The sequence below is a fragment of the Manacus candei genome, unplaced genomic scaffold, assembly GCF_025592945.1.
Source record: "Manacus candei isolate 608988 ecotype Guabito, Panama unplaced genomic scaffold, ASM2559294v1 h1tg000017l, whole genome shotgun sequence".
Lineage (NCBI taxonomy): Eukaryota > Metazoa > Chordata > Aves > Passeriformes > Pipridae > Manacus > Manacus candei.
In genome coordinates this window covers 10,758,063-10,774,517 of record NW_026138065.1, presented here as the reverse complement: position 1 = coordinate 10,774,517, position 16,455 = coordinate 10,758,063, and the positions used below count along the sequence as shown (strand labels likewise).

At 50.6% G+C, this 16,455-nt stretch overlaps 2 protein-coding genes across 3 annotated transcripts in view; one reads left to right on the top strand and one right to left on the bottom strand.

The window, feature by feature from the left end:
- Nucleotides 1–795: 795 nt before the first annotated feature.
- Nucleotides 796–10,127, bottom strand: POLH (DNA polymerase eta). Its single transcript, XM_051783252.1, has 10 exons — nt 9,951–10,127; nt 9,732–9,866; nt 9,434–9,645; nt 8,874–9,043; nt 5,595–5,698; nt 4,613–4,732; nt 3,883–4,006; nt 3,375–3,440; nt 2,537–2,700; nt 796–1,741 (listed from the first exon to the last, which is right to left on the bottom strand). The coding sequence occupies exons 1-10, from the start codon at nt 10,085–10,087 to the stop codon at nt 880–882; spliced, it is 2,094 nt and encodes a 697-aa protein (XP_051639212.1). The 5' UTR covers nt 10,088–10,127; the 3' UTR covers nt 796–879.
- A 141-nt stretch (nt 10,128–10,268) lies between these two features.
- XPO5 (exportin 5) overlaps nt 10,269–16,455 on the top strand; it is a 29,743-nt gene continuing 23,556 nt past the window's right edge. Inside the window, exons 1-10 of one of the 2 annotated variants that reach the window (XM_051783242.1) lie at nt 10,269–10,468; nt 10,734–10,855; nt 11,496–11,568; nt 12,144–12,281; nt 12,568–12,750; nt 13,693–13,734; nt 14,579–14,605; nt 14,897–15,082; nt 15,766–15,842; nt 16,287–16,386. In XM_051783242.1, the coding sequence (XP_051639202.1) occupies nt 10,364–10,468; nt 10,734–10,855; nt 11,496–11,568; nt 12,144–12,281; nt 12,568–12,750; nt 13,693–13,734; nt 14,579–14,605; nt 14,897–15,082; nt 15,766–15,842; nt 16,287–16,386 (1,053 nt within the window). In that variant the 5' untranslated portion in view covers nt 10,269–10,363. The remainder of the gene's footprint in view (nt 10,469–10,733; nt 10,856–11,495; nt 11,569–12,143; nt 12,282–12,567; nt 12,751–13,692; nt 13,735–14,578; nt 14,606–14,896; nt 15,083–15,765; nt 15,843–16,286; nt 16,387–16,455) is intronic. The other variant, XM_051783243.1, reaches the window with a different exon arrangement.

Genomic DNA, 16,455 nt, shown 5'->3' with positions numbered 1-16,455 from the left:
TTCTTTGGCAGAGAAGAGCTTTCACAGTGGGCTGTGTGACTCTGGCATGTCCCCTTCCAGGAAGACTCTAGCAGTAGACTGTTTATGTGTCTACAGCAATTACTAGGAATTAAAACCAAGATTTCCAAAAGCCCACCAAAAAGTATGCCTGTGCAGCTACTGCTTCCTCAAATCTTATGGCGGGAGTAGTCTTGTGTGCTCCTGAGCTGGTGATAAGCATCACAAAATAGACTGCTACACAGAGAAAACTGCAAAACCATCTATAACAAAAATCCTGGGGGGCAGAAGGGAGGGAATAAAAATCAGTCTTCCAGGTAGGGAGGAGAGAAGGAACGATAGGGCTAAGCTATCATACATAAGTTATACAGTAAGGGCAAGGCCTGCAACTGCAGCAAGAGAAGAACCACCATGAGGTGAAGGTTTCACACTGAGTGATTGGAAAGGAGTTCAAGCCTATGCTTGGCTGAAGATTCCCTGGGATAAGCCATTGTGGCTGCCTTTTACAGGAGGAATAGAATTACTGAGCAGTGATGCTACAGAAATACCTATGGCAAGAGATGTGGGTGAGAGTAGAATGAAGCTTCTAATAGCACCAAGCAGGCAGAGGCAAGCTAGCTGCCACCAGCTAAACTGGGTACATCTAACATCATACACAATTCACAAATTCCAGTTCCTTTTAGATGTGGGGTAGAGATAATTTATTAGATTTTTCTGCATTAAAACTTCACAGGCAGTATAAAAACTTTTAACTGTGATTAAAAACACCAATTCTTTGAAAACACTGTTTAAAAACACTGATTGTTTAAAAACACTGATTTTTTAAAAACACTGAGTCTTTAAAAACCCTGAGTCTTTAAAAACACCTCATCTGGCTGGGAGTTACGGAGGTAAGCGCTTAAAGAAAAAATCTAAAGTTCTTGTCACACCTTCTTTGGGTCCTTTTGCACTAGATCCTGCTGGAGTTTTGGGCTTGTTCTTCGCCTTAGCAGGAGACCTGGACCCTTCAGCCTTTGGGTTGGGAGCTGCTGCTGGAGCCACGGGAGCACTGGGCTTCAGAAAGGAGCTTTGCAACTCCAGAGCAAAGTGGTAGTCCATGTGCTCTGGGAATTCCCACACCAGCACAAGCTGGCCACACTTGTCACAGCACTGCTGGTCTCCTGGTGAGGCAGGAGGCAGCGGGACAAGCTCAGGAGAGGGCGGAAAATTCTGCTCATTTCCCTCCATAGCTGACTGTAATTTCAGAAGGGTCCTGGAGCTGGGTGGAGTTGAGGGTGTTTGTGTAGCATCTGATGGCAGCTTCTCACAAGGAGGCCTCTTGTAAGGAGAAGTAGGGCTGGCATCGCTGGGACTCTGCTTCACAGGGGACTCCAGGTCACACTGCACAGAGGCAAGTCTAACACCAGCTCTCTCCTGGTGCTCTGGGGGGCTGGGCACAGGTGACCCTGCAGTGGTAGCAGTGGGCAAGCTGGTTGCTGCTGCTGCTGCTGTTTGTGATGGCTGCTGTTCTGCTGCCTTTTGGAAGAATGACTCAATAGCATTAGCTGGCTTCTGCCTAAGCTCTTTGCTTGGGCTTCTAAAGAACTTGACCCTGGCCCTCCCAGAAGATGTGGTGTTTTGGCTCGTGGTGGCAGTGCCATCAGGCTGGGTGTCACCCATCAGGAAGGTGGCAATGCCTGCAGAGAGGGTGGCAGGCTCCGAGAACTTGCTTGCTGAGAGATGAACTGATATCAGCGGTGGAGACCTGCACAGGACAGACCAACATCAGCTCAGACATCAGCCTGGGAAGCAAGAAGTCTTTTGAGGTAAGACTTCAAGCCACATAAATCACTCACAGACAGGGGAACTGTAGTATCTGGCAAGAGGTGGGAGAGACGTTTCCTCTGACAAAACATTAGTATTGCTACCTCCAGAACAGACATAGCAGGCTGCGTTGGGCAGAGCAGACAACCTCTTCCCAGAACAGCAATTCCTAAAGGGAAGGGCACTAGAGCAGGGGCAGACAACTGCCAGCCTGGACTTCCAGTCCACGACAGGACAGAGCTGCTGTGAGACAAGATGAGAGGGCCCTAAGAGAGCAGCAGCCTTGTCAGAGCCTAACAGACAGTACCTTCTTGCCTTCACGGCAGAGCAGAAGGAAGGAAGGAATGCTGAAGATGGGAGCTGTGTACTTTCATTTTCCTTTCTGCCCCAACGGCCTGCTCCCAAAAAGCACCTTTGTCCTTACGGTAGGAGAGCAAGGCCTCTGCAGCCCAGCAGGGCCAGGACAGCCTCGCTCCAGCTGGACACCCCCCAGCTGGTAGCAATCATCAGCTTCAAGTACAGAAGTCAGAAGTGTCTTGCCACATGGGGGGCTAGGAGGAGGCCAGGCTCTCATAGCTGTCCTACAGATAGGAGGTTGCTGCACGCCTCTGTGAGGGTGCTGGGAATCACTTTTCCTGCCCCTCAGCGTAACTCTCATGTGTCTCTGGCTCAGCCAGCACCTCTCACAGCTAAACCAGACCTGACAGGGAGGTGGCCCACTTTGTCCCACACTCACCATGCGGCTTGCTGCATCCCAGCCGCATTGCAGTTTTGGATGAGGGTGAAGGCGTCGTTGCACATTTTCTGTGCGTCGTAGCGGGACAGGGCACAGAAGCGCGACACACGGGTGTCCCCTTGCTGGCGGATGACCACCATCAGCTGCCGGGCCACGCGGTGGTTCTGCAGGGAGAACAGAGCAGAGATGAGCTGTGCTTCCAGCGACTCCTGCAGGAAGGGGGAGGAACGGTCGCGGGGACCGTCCCCTGCCTGGAGCCCCGCGCGACCGTCCTGTCGACAGTGCGGTGGGACGGTGTGTTCTGCTCGGCATGATCGCCAAGGAATGGAACACACAACAGCAAGTGCTTGTACAGCTGTGCCACACAGCATGGGAAGCGGTTAGTTGAGGGAAGCCTTGCTTTCCCTCAAAGGCAGCTGCGCCACTTTTCCTGGCACCGCTGCAGCGCCAAAGCTGGTGGATTACTCTCTCCCTGGCCTGCAGCCCACCATCCAGATTGGAGCATATCGTTTCCTCCCACAGCCCACAGGCACAGCTACATCAGCACAGGGCTTGCAAGGGAGCAGCAGTCTGCCAGGAGGAAGGTGCAGCGGCTTTCATGTCCCTGCATCCTAAAGCACAGGACAAGGCTCGAGCTTAGCCCTGCAGTGTTCTGAGACAAAACCATCCTTCCAGCCATGCTCCTGCACACCTTGTTGCTTGGGACACATCAGCACATAGGCACACATCCATGGGCAAGCAGATTTCCTCCCTTGCCACACACCACCTTCAACTTCCTGCAAACCGCTCACAGCGCAAATGCACTGTGTGGCTCTGCCTCTGTGCCTCCCCTCCTTACCTGGGTCCTGTCCTTGTTCAGTCTGGATTCCAGCTCCAAGGCCAGCTGCAGGAGCCAGTGTTGCACCTGGACAAAACAGGAGTGACAGACAGTTTGGGCCTCTGCTCCCAGCATTGCCACAACACAAGAGCAACACTCCTCACACTGGGGATCAGACTGGAACAGACACAGACTATCACAAGGCCTCACATCTGTAGTACTCTTGGAGAAATCAGTCCAGGTGAGGATTCAACACTGCAGGCAAGGGCACTGTAGATACCACACAAGCTTTGCAGCATTACTACTAGACTTTGCCAAGTAATCTGGGTCCTCTGTCCTGGATTTCTCTTTCCATCTTCCTACAGCTCAGTGGGAACCTCACCCCAGCTAATAGGTAAAGTGCATCTTCCCTCAGTTTCAGGGCACAGTTGCACAAAAAAGCAGCTTTGCAAGCTAGTCTCAGTTTTTAGTGTTCTTATATTCTCCAATGTGAAAGCCAAGCCTTGTGCTAGATGTAGGCTTCTCCTACCGCCTTCTGCGTGGCCAAGGCTGCCCTCCCAGGGAAATTCTTGCTGCAGCCAATAGACTGGGGCAGGTACCGGTTTTTGACAGGTTCCTCTTCAATTCCTCTGCACAAGTCATAAAGCCAGGACCTGAAAGCCACAAAGAAAGTATGAGGTGAAGGCAGCTACAGACAAGCATCACTGGGCAGCATGTCAGCCTTCTGCTGAGCCACACTTTCAGCTCTGTGCAAGCTGTGACTCTGCCTCTCATTTTCAGCTCTGCAGTTGCAGCCACAGCTGAACAGCCAGGATTCCTTCAGGCCTTAACTGCCTGTCAGCACAACTCCTCTACCTCTTCCTGAAGTGGCAACAATTCATCAGTCTGCAGGGCACCTCAGCTGCTGCTCTGGACACAGAAGTGGTGTTTCAGGCTCCAGTCCAGCCCTGTAACTTCCTCTGTGATGGGACTGTCAAGACTGCTCTCTTCCCAGCCTGCTGGGAGCCATTCCACAGCTTTGCCCCATCCTTGGACACTGTAGAGGAAGGCTGAGGAGCTGGCTGACAGGCAAAACACTATCCTGGGGAGGGTGCCTGGGAGAAGTGAGACTGGAAATCTGTTGTGGGCCTGCCAGACCAGTGCTTCTCAAAGATGTCACTGAAGATTTACCTTCCAACCTTCCTAATAACAGCAGAACCACCTGTGACTGAAAGGGAGTCTCAGTTCCTGCCTAGTTTTGGTGAGTGGTTTATCATTACCCAGTTTTGTCTCCAAAGTGAGTCTGGAGTTCAGTCTCACTGAACTGTGTCAGCTGCCCGATGTACTCTACTCCCAGGATGTCTGTGATAGCAGTGCCAAGCTTGCCTCCCAGGTTACGGCTATGACAGAGAAAGGAAGAAAAAGAGAAAACTGAAATGAAGCATTATGTGGAGACTATGACCAGTCTTCTTGCAGCAGCTGTTCCTAGATGAAGACAGCTAGAAGCACTCAAGAACTAGCAGGACAACAGGGAACTCTTGGCACCTAACAGCTCTTCTGGTCACAATAAAAGGACAATAGGAATTGAGGTAGGAACTGCTCCTTGGTTCACCCTATTTTAGTGCTTCTCCCTCAGCTCCATCTTCAAAAATTGATCCCAAACCATGCTCTGAAGAATGCCTGACATGTGCCCCAATTCCTCCTACACAGACAGGACTCTTCCCCAGACACACCCCCCTCTATCCCTAGCAAGACACTGAAGGCAGAGAACAGCAGTGCAGGTCTGGAAAGCAGGACTAGGGATCTATTCCTCTGGAGCAAGTGGTGCTGGTAATGCTTCCCTACACCAGGACAAGTATTTGTGCACAATGGATGCTCAAAACCAAACCACATCTGTTCTCTAGGAGCACAGCTGTCACTCACACCGGGGAACAGCCTCCTTGCCCCCAGTTGCTCCTGGCTTACACTTTTGCACCCCAGCAATCCTCTTAAGCACAGTCCTTCCCAGGGAAAGGATGCCCACAGGCACTTCACCACCAGGGCTTCAACTCCCAAGCACACTCCTCCTGAACGGTCATTTATAGCCATGAGGGATTACTGGCAGGATTCCCCCCCTATTTGTTACTGCAAGCATTGAAGAGCACACACTGTGGAGTTCAAAGCCTTTGCTGGCTGCTATCAGCAAGCATCAAATTGCTCTGTGCTGAGGTGGCCAGGAACAGCCCCAAGCTGCACTAGAGCAGGCAGCTCCCCAGTACTTACATGCTGCTGACGGGCAGTTGGCTGAAGAGCTGCGGCACAAACCGTGCTGACACCAGTGTCTGGCGGTTGGGCTTGTTTAACCCACAGGCCAGTTTTGCCAGTGTCTGTAACAGAGAAGAGGGTGGAAACCCTGTTATTACACACCATGCACTGACTTAATTGTGGCTCTACCCAACGGCTTGTGCTGCATCACCTCTAAGAGCTGCCATCAGATAACTGCTAGGAAGATTGAAGAACACCATCGCTTGTTCCCAGGCAGTATCTGCCTTGGGAGGTGACATGCACTGGCTGGGTACTCTGGAAGCAAAGCTGGTGCCAGACTTCTATCTCAGCAAAGGGCTGGACTCCTGCTCCAGGCAGCTTAGGGGATCTCAGTCTATCTCACCTGTTCTGGCTGGCTTAGTTTTCCATCAGGCAAGCATGCTAGAGCTTCCATAGCATCCCCACAATACTCCCCAGGCTATGTCTCTCACTATGTCTTGCCCCTTCAGCTTCTGTGTTTATCTTGCTTCTTCTCAATGTCACTATTTTAATCTTCTCTCTGCAAGATCCACAAAAGGAAATCTGAAATATGCAGAATTGCTAGCCTGGAAGGGACGTCCTCCAACCTATCTGCCACACAGTTCCCCTTCCCACTCTAAGCTACCACAGGATCAAGAATACACAGACCAGCTTGAAATATGTTTAGCTGGGTGTTCGGGCTTTTTTTGAGCAAGTCTAATAATTTCCTCTTTCACTGCTTTGCCACACATCCTATAAGTAAGCAAGATCTCTTGCCTGCCTATTGAACTATGACTTTTATTAATAGCCTGTCTTTCAGGCTTACAATTCTTTTCTAGACAAAGTAGATCCCTTTTCAGGTGTCCAGTTACTGTTTTTTCTTGTTTCACCGGACGCTCTTCCAAGTTTACCCACAGTAAGTGCTGCAAGCCGAACCAATCACTGAGACTACACAGGGAGAAACAATTTACTTTTTCTGACACCTTCCGTAAACCACACATGCTGAAACAGGATTCGCTGTTTCTACAAGAGCGCTCGTATTACTGATTCATCCTGCTGCTTGTCCACAATAATTCCAGGGTACTTTCTGACTTACTGTGGCTTAGCCAAAAGCCTGCTGGTTGCTTTTTTTCTGTAAACCACAAAAAGTCTGTGAGGAGCACAAGAAACACCGTTTGGTGATTTCAGACTATTTCTGGGCTTTTTCAAGCCCAGAATTTTCAACTCTAATTTAATCCCTCAGAACTCTCACAGCCCAAGCCCTAAGCCCCATCTGTGCTTAGCATCACCTGAATTCATACAGCTGTTCCCTTTCTGTAGGCTTCAGTGAAAATATTGGCTCTTAGCAGACTTCAGACAGATCCCCCCAGGATCCCACTTTAAACATCCTAATTTGAGTGCAATTCACTGAATAAAAGCATTATGGGAAACAGCAAGATTTTCTTCAGCTAGATGCATGCCCTTTAGACAACCTCAGTCATATCATGTTTTGCTACAGTATCATCAGCTTATGCAGCTCAGGGTGAGGTGTGTTAGGGTAACACCTCACATTTGCAGTCTCCCCTGAACATTCAGCCACTTATGCCGTCAAAAAGGGCACATAAAATCAGTTTGACACTAGTGGTTCTTGATAAAACCACACCGTTATCCTCCAGGTGCTTCCAAATAGCTCAATTGATTGGTCTCATGTATCAGCTGGGTTCCTGGTGTACTCTGCCTAACAAGTTACCACACTGGGATGAAAACTCCCTTGGGAGAGTTTTCTGCAGAAAGAACATAAGCTTAAAGCAGGTAATCTCCACCTTGAGTTTCTGGCAACAGTGGCTGTAGCCAGAGAATGGATTTTACTGACACAAATTCCCGGCAACTCGGAGGCAGAACACCACCAGTTTGGGGCACTGAGGCGGGCTCAGTTGCTTTTCCTCTTTCTGGTCAGTGAGTGTGTTTCCCGCTGGCCGCGCTTTGGGTGATGCTCAGCCAGCTGCCGAGAGCAGCCGCAGGAGCACTTGGTGCATGACAGCAGCTGCAGAAACAAACGGGCTTTGATGCTGCAGCTACAGAAGGTTTCCTGCGGGGTGAAACGCAGGGTGGTTTGCTGAGAGCCCCTAGCACTTGTTTCGTTCTGCACGTTTGTACCTACAGGGGTGAGCTGGCTGTGGAAGCACAGCCACCTGTAGGCTCTGGTAATCTCTGCACTGTGCTTGCTGCTGCAGATACACAGTTCTTCAGGGATAGCACAGTACATCAAAATTTCCTTACTCCCTTAAAAAAATTAAAATGCTGGCCATAGAAAATGGAAGCTGAGACAAGCTGCTAGGAATATCAGGGATGTTCTCTATTATTCTTGATGAGGGTAAAAAGGCAAAAATTGAACATCCCTTCCACTGGAAATTTCTACACCAGTGATCTTCCTCAGCTAGCTCATTTCTGCCTCACAGTCTGCTCTAGTTTCAAAGTATACTGGTGCAGAATGAGCTCCAGTACCTGTGTACAGCTGGGGATAGTTCCAGTTGTTTCTGCAGCAATCTAAGACTAAATTTATCTTCCTTAAACTCCAAAGCATCTGTTTGGTCTTTTTTTTTTTTTTTTCAGTCAGAGTCTGCATTTTTAAAGTCATACCTATACAGATAAGCCCCTTTTCTGCAGAATGAAAGGGGTGCTCTCAGCAAACCACCCTGCATTTCACCCCACAGGAAAGCCTCAGTAGCTGCAGCATCGAGTCCGTTTGTTTCTGCAGCTGCTGTCATGCACCAAGTGCTCCTGTGGCTGCTCTCGGCAGCTGGCTGAGCATCACCCAAAGCGTGGCCAGCGGGGTACAGACCAACTGACCAGAAAGGGGAAAAGCAATCCAGCCCACCTCAGTGCCCCAAACTGGTGCTGCTCTTCTTCCGAGTTGCTGAGAATTTGTGTCAGTAAAATCCATTCTCTGGCTTCAGCCACTGTTGCCAGAAACTCAAGGTGGAGATTACCTGCTTTAAGCTTGTGGGTTTTTCACAGAAAATGCTTCTGGGGGACTTAAATCCCTTTTGTTCCTAGTGAGCTCGCTCATTAGGGTACACTAAGAATCCAGGCAGTAAATGACAGGCCACATCTCTGGCATAACAACTTGTCTCATTTCCCGATGTCCTAAAATTTCCCTGAAGGTGTGATCACACAGGGTTGCATTCCCCACTTGGCTCATCTTCTATAGGAGACTCGTAAGTGTGTATAGGAGAGCATCTACAGCATATTTTGACTCCGCTACTCAGAAGAAATCAGGCTGATATGTTATGGGCGTACCTTGTTGTGCGAGATGCCAGCTGAACACCTGAATCCAGTGGCTTCTTCTACAGCCACTCTAATTTCTTCCACAATCACGGCCCCCATGGTCAGTTGCAGGTCAGGACAATCAGGGTTATCGAAAGACAGCGATGCTAGCCACTCGTGCAAGCCACGCTGGCGTAGCTCCTCTAGGTAAGGGACACAAAGAGGACCACAAGGGGACATAGTATGGGTGTTCCTTGCTGAGCCCAGCAAAGGGACCAGTAGCATCAGCCAGCAGCCACAGGATTCTGTAACTGCATGCCAACCACAGGAAGGAGAAGCAGGCACCTTAAAATCCATGCACTGGGGAAAACAGAGACCCCATTTACCACCCTCTTGCTTCAGGGAGAGATAAAGCTGCCTTGCCTCTGCTGATGGCATAGGGAGCGTTACCGATGCAGCAGGAGAGGACAGAACACGGGGGACGGCAGGGCTGTGGGGAGGTGCAGGGGGGGCGGAGGGCAGCACAAAGTGGCACTGTGCTCCTTTCTCGCTGCGCTGTAAAGCCTCAAAGCAAAGCGGGTCCGGGTGCGTACCCTTCCCGCCGGATTCGGGGCCGGGGTCTCCGGGCAGTCCCTGCACGAAGGTGCTGGGCAGCAGCGCTGCGGGCACCGGCCCGCCCTGCAGGGCGCGCAGCCGGTCCCGGGCGGCGCCGGTCAGGTCCAGGTACGCCTCGTCGATGCTGGCGCGCTCGATGGCGGCGAACCGCGACAGCACCTGCATCACCTCCGCGCTCGCATCCCGGTACCTGCCGGGCGGCGGGCACGGGCTCAGCCGCCGCCCCGCGCCGGGAGGAGCCCCCCGCCGCCACCACCGACCCGCTCCCGCTCTCACCGAGTGAGGTCCGCCTTGCCCCGCGCCTGCGGCACCCGCGCCAGCGCCAGCTCCGGGCACAGCGCACGAGCCTCCGACGCCCACATCCCGCGGGACACACCGAAGGCGCGCGCCTCGTAGCTCACGGCGATGATCCTGCCAAGACACGGAAGGGCAGTGCAGGAGCGGCGGGACGCTGGGGAGGGAGCCGGGGTCGCCATGGCCGCCCCGCCGACCTACCCGCCGCCTTGCCACTCGGTGTACTGCACCACGGCGCAGGGGCGGCCGCGCAGCTGCGGGTCGAGGCGCTGCTCCACCTGCATGAAGAAGCAGTCCATGTCCACCAGGGCCACCACGCGCTCCCGGCCCCGCGACATCCCGACACCGCCGCCAGCGGCTCCCGCCCGGCGGGGTGAATGACCGCGAGCCCCGCCCCGCGGCACCCGTAGTCGTGGGTGTGTCGTTCCCCCGCGCGGGGCACGCCGGGAGTTGTAGTTCTCGCAGGGTGCGTGCCTGTCCCCGCCCCGGCGGCGCGCGGCGCCCGCTCTTCCCCCGCCGTCCTCTCCGCGCCCAAGGCGCATGCGCGGGAGTCGCGTCCCGGCCGCCCCGCTCGTCCGCCCGTGGGTGGCCGGTGGCGCGCGCCCGCCGCCGCCATGTCCGCCGAGCAGGTGAGCGGCCTCTGCGAGCAGCTGGTGAAGGCCGTGACCGTCATCATGGACCCGGCGTCCACACAGCGGTACCGCCTGGAGGCCCTCAAGGTACCGCCCCGGCCGGGCAGGGGCAGGTGGAGGGAGGGCGCCGGGCTCCGGCCACGCGGGCGCTCCGTCCCTCTGGCCCCGGGCTGGACGAGAACGGGGACGGGCAAGTCCCGGGCGGCCCCTGAGGCGCTGGGAGCCGTCGGCAGGCAGGGGGAGGCGGCGGGGCGGTCGGGCGGCTGCCCCCGGGCGTGCTGCTTCAGGGATAGGGCTGCCAGTTCGTGCCCTGGTGTGTAACTGCGTGTCTCGGCCTCTCTCTCTCCCGCAGTTCTGCGAAGAGTTCAAGGAGAAGTGCCCCATCTGCGTGCCCTGCGGGCTGAAGCTGGCGGAGAAGACGCAGACGGCCATCGTCCGGCACTTCGGCCTGCAGATCCTGGAGCATGTGGTCAAGTAAGGCGGCTCGTCCTCGTCCCGCGCCGCCGGGCCAGCCAAGAGTCCCGGCCTGCCGCCACCCCGCCGCTGGCGTGAGGTCTGCGCCCATTCCGGCGCCTCCCGCGCCGGGGAGACACTTTCAGGACGCAGGGAGACTGTTCTGCATCAGAGGACAGTTGCTGTCCTGTTTTGATCCTTTTCTCCTCTGTTAAAGAAGGAGAGGGGAGACTGGCTTTCAGGCGGGTTGGGAAGGTTGATTTACAGAACTATAAGACACGTTGACATCACAAGATGAAAATAAACCCACTGGGTTACCAGTAGGTCTTTGCAGTGTTCTCTGTCATTAGCCTTGTGCTAACAAAGAGGCTTTGTATTAGTTCAGTTCTGAGATTCCTTTCTCTGCTGCCTCTATAGACCTGATGCTTTGTGCTTTGCTTTGTGCTTTTGCTGCTGTGTCTGTTGACCTCGGTGGGGCACGCCCATTTGCCAGCAGCAGTTTTAACTCAGCCTTTTCATTAAGGGATTGGGTGCTGGCAGAGGCAGAGAGCTGTAGTGTCTCTAGTTTAGGTAAAGAAGCCAAGCAAAAGTTCATTGAGAATCCAGTCAGAGATCTTTACAAGTGTTTTGACTTGGTGTCCTGTTTGTTTGTTTTTAACAGATACCGCTGGAACAATATGCCTCGCCTAGAAAAAGTTTATCTAAAGAACAATGTCATGGGCCTCATATCCAGTGTAAGTACTTGCTACCCCATGCTGATCTCTGAAATTCTTTCACTTGAAGACAAAATGTGGGAGCAAATGGAAAAAATACACCAGATAATTAGCATAGAGGACCTGAATTCAATTCTGCCTTTTATTGCTTTTTCCCCTATGCAACTCTAGTTGTTTCAGTGCTTTTCTCTGTCTTGTCGGGTGAATAACCATGTCACCTCACATGGCAGGAAGTTGCGAGGCTTGTATAACTTATGTAAGGTACTTTTTCTTTTCTTAGGAGGAAATTCAGTAACATTGGATGTTCTTATCCTTTGCAAGAATGCTAAAGTTGTTATCTTAGTCATGTTTTCTCTGTTGTTCTGATTGCTCTCGTGACCAAGTGACCTTCTTTTGAGGAAAATCCCTCTGGATGCTTGGGAGTGTAGGAGTGTCATCTAAGGTAGCTGCAACGAAGAGCTGCCCAATATTGTGTTTTGTTTTGTTGTGTTTAGTTTCTGTGGTTTGTAATATTTGCAGACACTGTGCTTCCCAAGTGAGAATTATAAAAGGCCTTATCTTTGCTGTTTTGTATAACTGCCCCCTTTCTGTCACAGGGAACTCAAAGTATCTTGGAGGAGGAAAGTCACATTAAGGATGTTCTGTCTCGCATTGTGGTGGAGATGATCAAGCGTGAATGGCCTCAGCACTGGCCTGACATGCTAAAGGAGCTGGATACCCTCTCCAAGCAAGGGGTATGAGTCAGAACTGTCTGTTCTCTTTCGCTTGCTCATAGTGTGGGGTTCAGTCTTCCATCATCCTGACTCACTAGTGGTGAGGTGAGGCAGGCTGATGATGGACTCAAAAATCCCTGTAAGATTAAACTATTCTAATAGATGACTTTGACAGAGAGAGGACCGTCCTCCTGTCTTGTTTTCCCAAGTTATGACTTGTATCTTCATGCATGCTCACTTTCTCTCCACATCTTTGAGCTAGCCTCTGGACTGTGCTGATAGAGCGTATTTTATTTTGGGACATCAGGAAACCCAGACAGAACTGGTGATGTTCATCCTCCTACGTTTGGCAGAGGATGTGGTGACTTTTCAAACTCTGCCTACCCAGCGACGACGAGATATCCAGCAAACTCTAACCCAGAACATGGAGAAGATCTTCAGCTTCCTAGTAACTGCCCTGCAGCAGAACGTCAACAAGTACAGATGCGTGGTAAGAGTTTCTTTTCCTTGGGCTCAGTCAGTGCTGCTGGTGTTTAGGTACTGGGGAAGCAGGTGCAGAAACTGTGAAATCTGTTGCTGTCACTGTGAGGTAGGATATGCTGTGGCCTGGGGAGCTGGTGTGATGAAAGAGACTGAACACACCAAGTTGATGGGGTTAGTGTTGATAGTTTGGTATTGCTAGTGTAAATGGCTTGAACGGATGTGTGCTTCATCCTTACTGTTGGAATGCCCTGCTGACACTAGGGGTGTATGGCTTAGCAAAATGAAGGTGTGGTTGTGGCAGAAACAGGTAGACTTGGACTCATGTCTGCTCTCTCGTGCTGCAGTGGTGTATTTGAGGTGATGCACCAAAATGCATGTGAGTTTCTGATGTCTCAACGTGCATCTGGGCCTCTGGTCCTTTTCTCCATGAGCTCAAGTTAGGAAGCCCTTTTTTATGTCAAGCTGTGGTGAGGAGTGCTTTTCTCTTTTGTGTAAAGAGAATTTCTTTCCTGAATTCTTACCTACAGTCAGAGATGTGCAGCTTGGCCATGATGGATGGCGAAGAAAGTTTCTAACCCAGTGTGTTCCTGTGAGAAGGAAGTAGATTTAAGAGTGAAGCACAACTGAGAAACCAAACTAGCAACAAGTTGCTTAGGTGTATCTCTTGTGCTTTTTTTTTTCTGTGAATTAAAATCCAGAGTTATACTAAATGTGAAACTGGAAGGCAAAGAAAAACCCTCTCCTACCTGACTTCTGTAATTTTCCTGATGCACTGAGAGGCTGAACAAACTCCCCTTTAGAGCAGTGCAGTTCCTGGTGGTGGGTGGGTGACCCTGGTGTGTTTTGTAGTCTGGTTGAAATGCATTTCCAGGTAAGGTTTGCATTGCAATGCTTGAGACTCTGAAGTGTGGCTGCTTCTGCTAACGGTGGAATCTTTCTGATTGGCAAGGTTGGAACACCCCAGGAACAAGAAGTCCTCACCACTCCACAGGTTAGCAGATCTTTGGGATGTTTATGCATAGGGTAAATTCTGAGGGTTTGGTGTTCACTTACCTGTCTGCACATTGAGGCTGGAGTAGATGACAGACAACTCCCCCAGACCATAATAATCTGCTTATAAGTATGATGGATTAATTGATAAGCATATTTATAAGGTGGGTCATTTATTAAATGTTTGGGACACAAGCCAATTACCTTAAATTTGCTGCAGTGAATAGATCGATAAACAGAGTTTCCAAACCTAAACCTTGTTTGTGGTATCTTTGCATCTGAAAAACAAATCAAACTTGAGTGTCTGAGGGACTCGCTTGCATTAGGCAAAAAGATGGTGCAAGCAGTGCATTGTTGCTGTTAAGTGTCTGGGACTGGGAGTCAGGCTGTAAGCTGTTGCCCCAACTCTCTCCAGCTGCCTTTCTGACCACGGAGAAATCACCCTTTTCAGACCTGAATCTTGGCACATAAAAGCCACCAGCATTTTTCAGAGTCTGACTTTTGGATGTAAGATGCTCTTGAAGGTGGAAAATGTCTTCCCTGGAGGCCTCCAGGAAGCACCAAAATTGCCTTTCCTTGTCCCCTGTGTCTCCCTGGTGCCTGCTGACTGGAGTGTTATCTTTTGGATGAGAAGGAAGGTGTGACTTAACTTGCAGTTCAGTCCTGTTGTCCTACCTCTCAGGGGGCTGTGGTGGTGGTTTTGTTGGCTGCAGCAATGTCCTAAGTGGGAGACTGTGATGCAGCCTCTTCCACTAGGGAGCTGTTCTGGCTGCCTTTTCAGCAGTGGCTGGGTGGAAGCATGTACTGTAGCTGGCCACTTACTTAATCTGTTCTTTCTTTTTCAGAAGACTGATCTGGCTCAGGAGCCAAAGGTGAGTGGAGCTATATAGGAGTTAGTGCATTAGTCATTCTTAATATGCAAGTTGTTTAGAACTAGACTTTTCCCAGGCTTTGGAGTATATTGCCTGCTGTTCTCATTTACATATAGGTTTTTTTCCCTCATAATACAAATGCATTGAGAAGTGAGGCATAGCAGCAGAAGGGTCCAAATTTCTCACTTTACAGGGGGGTTCTTGGCACTGTTATTCCAGGGAGTGGATGGCTTTAGATGGGAATTGGTGTTTTTCTCTGGCTCTGACCTCTTGCCTCCTCTCTGTTCACAGGCCCAGGCAAACTGCCGTGTGGGGATAGCAGCGCTCAACACTTTGGCTGGCTACATTGACTGGGTAGCTCTAAGCCATATCACAGCAGACAACTGCAAGCTCTTGGAGATGTTGTGTCTACTCCTAAATGAGCCTGAACTCCAAGTGGGAGCAGCAGAGTGTCTTCTGATTGCTGTCAGCAGGAAAGTGAGTTCTTCCTCCCCAGCTCCTCTGGCTCCCCTTTATTTTCCTCCTATTTTCCTATATAATTCTCCAGATTGAGCAACGATATCTTTGCCCTTTTATTTAAGAAACAAAATTCAAATTTCACTGATTATGTTAATCATATTTGGTGCAAATGTCATGCCAGCACAATACATACAGCAACTGTTGGAACCCTCTCCAACTTCTGTGCTCGCCTCTGCTTGCAGTTCAAAGTTGGAGGTCCCCACTGACTTTTTACCCCCACTTCCTACAACTGTGAAGTGGGAAACACTATCATCAGCTGCGTCACCTGGCAGCTCAGAGGCATGACAGCAGGGTATAAACAGGTCATTTGACCCATACATTCACAAGCACCTTAGTGTCAAGGCTGAGTGTTTATCAGCTGCCTATAGGTAACTAGCCAGTCTTCTGTGAAGAAGAGTTAATGTCTCAGGATCGGCTGTGTGGTTTAAAGTTCCTGTGGGGGCATTGCTTGCAGAATTTTTTTTAGATCAGAAATACCTTAGAATTTTTGGCAAGCTTTTACTTAAATCGTATGTGGACTGTACACCCCTCCCATGCTGGAAGAAAAACTGTGAATCTCCTAATTTTGCTTGTAATGGAATTAAAGAGTTACATAGGTGGGAATAAATAGTTATGTTCTAATTGAGGCATTTCGCATGTAGGGTAAGCTGGAGGATCGGAAGCCTCTGATGGTCTTGTTTGGAGACGTTGCCATGCACTGCATTCTCTCCGCTGCCCAGTGAGTACCACCCTGCCGCTGTGATTTCACACAAAACTGCACACAAATGACTTTGTAAGCGCAAAAGATATTGCTGCTTAACTGTGGGAAGCAGGGACTGGATAGGAGAGAACGAAACCACCATTTCTTTTGCAAAAGTTGAAAAACTGCACTTTTTTTTCAAATCCCATAATTGAAGGACAAATATCACAAAATATCACAGCTTCCCTGGCTTTCTGTTTTAGCCTGAAACTGATCAAGAGGAGAAACTCTTTCAGAGAGGCAATTTCAGAGGTTTTAGATGCCAATAAAGCAGTACTTCTTGATAATAGCAAAGAAAATCCCACTGCAATAAAATCAAATTGCTCTAGTCCTCTTTTGATCTACAAGATAGACAGCAGTGTGCCTGTTACCTACAGCATGAGTAACTGTGATCCTGTTTTTCCCCCCTCCCCTCATTCCCAGGACAGCAGATGGAGAAGGCCTGGTGGAGAAGCACTATGTTTTCTTGAAGAGACTTTGCCAAGTTTTGTGCGCATTGGGCAGCCAGCTATGTGCGTTGCTAGTAAGTCTTTACTAATACCAGCAGCAACCCTGGCAAGGCTAGTTTTTAGGGCTGAGGCTTGAGGCAACC

Coding starts and splice junctions, on each gene's coding strand:
- POLH (XM_051783252.1), bottom strand. CDS start 10,087: ATGTCGCGGGGCCGGGAGCGCGTGGTGGCCCTGGTGGACATGGACTGC. Junction 9,646..9,731: donor GGCAAGGCGGACCTCACTCG/GTGAGAGCGGGA, acceptor GCCGCCCGGCAG/GTACCGGGATGCGAGCGCGG. Junction 5,699..8,873: donor CTGGCATCTCGCACAACAAG/GTACGCCCATAA, acceptor TCTCTGTTACAG/ACACTGGCAAAACTGGCCTG.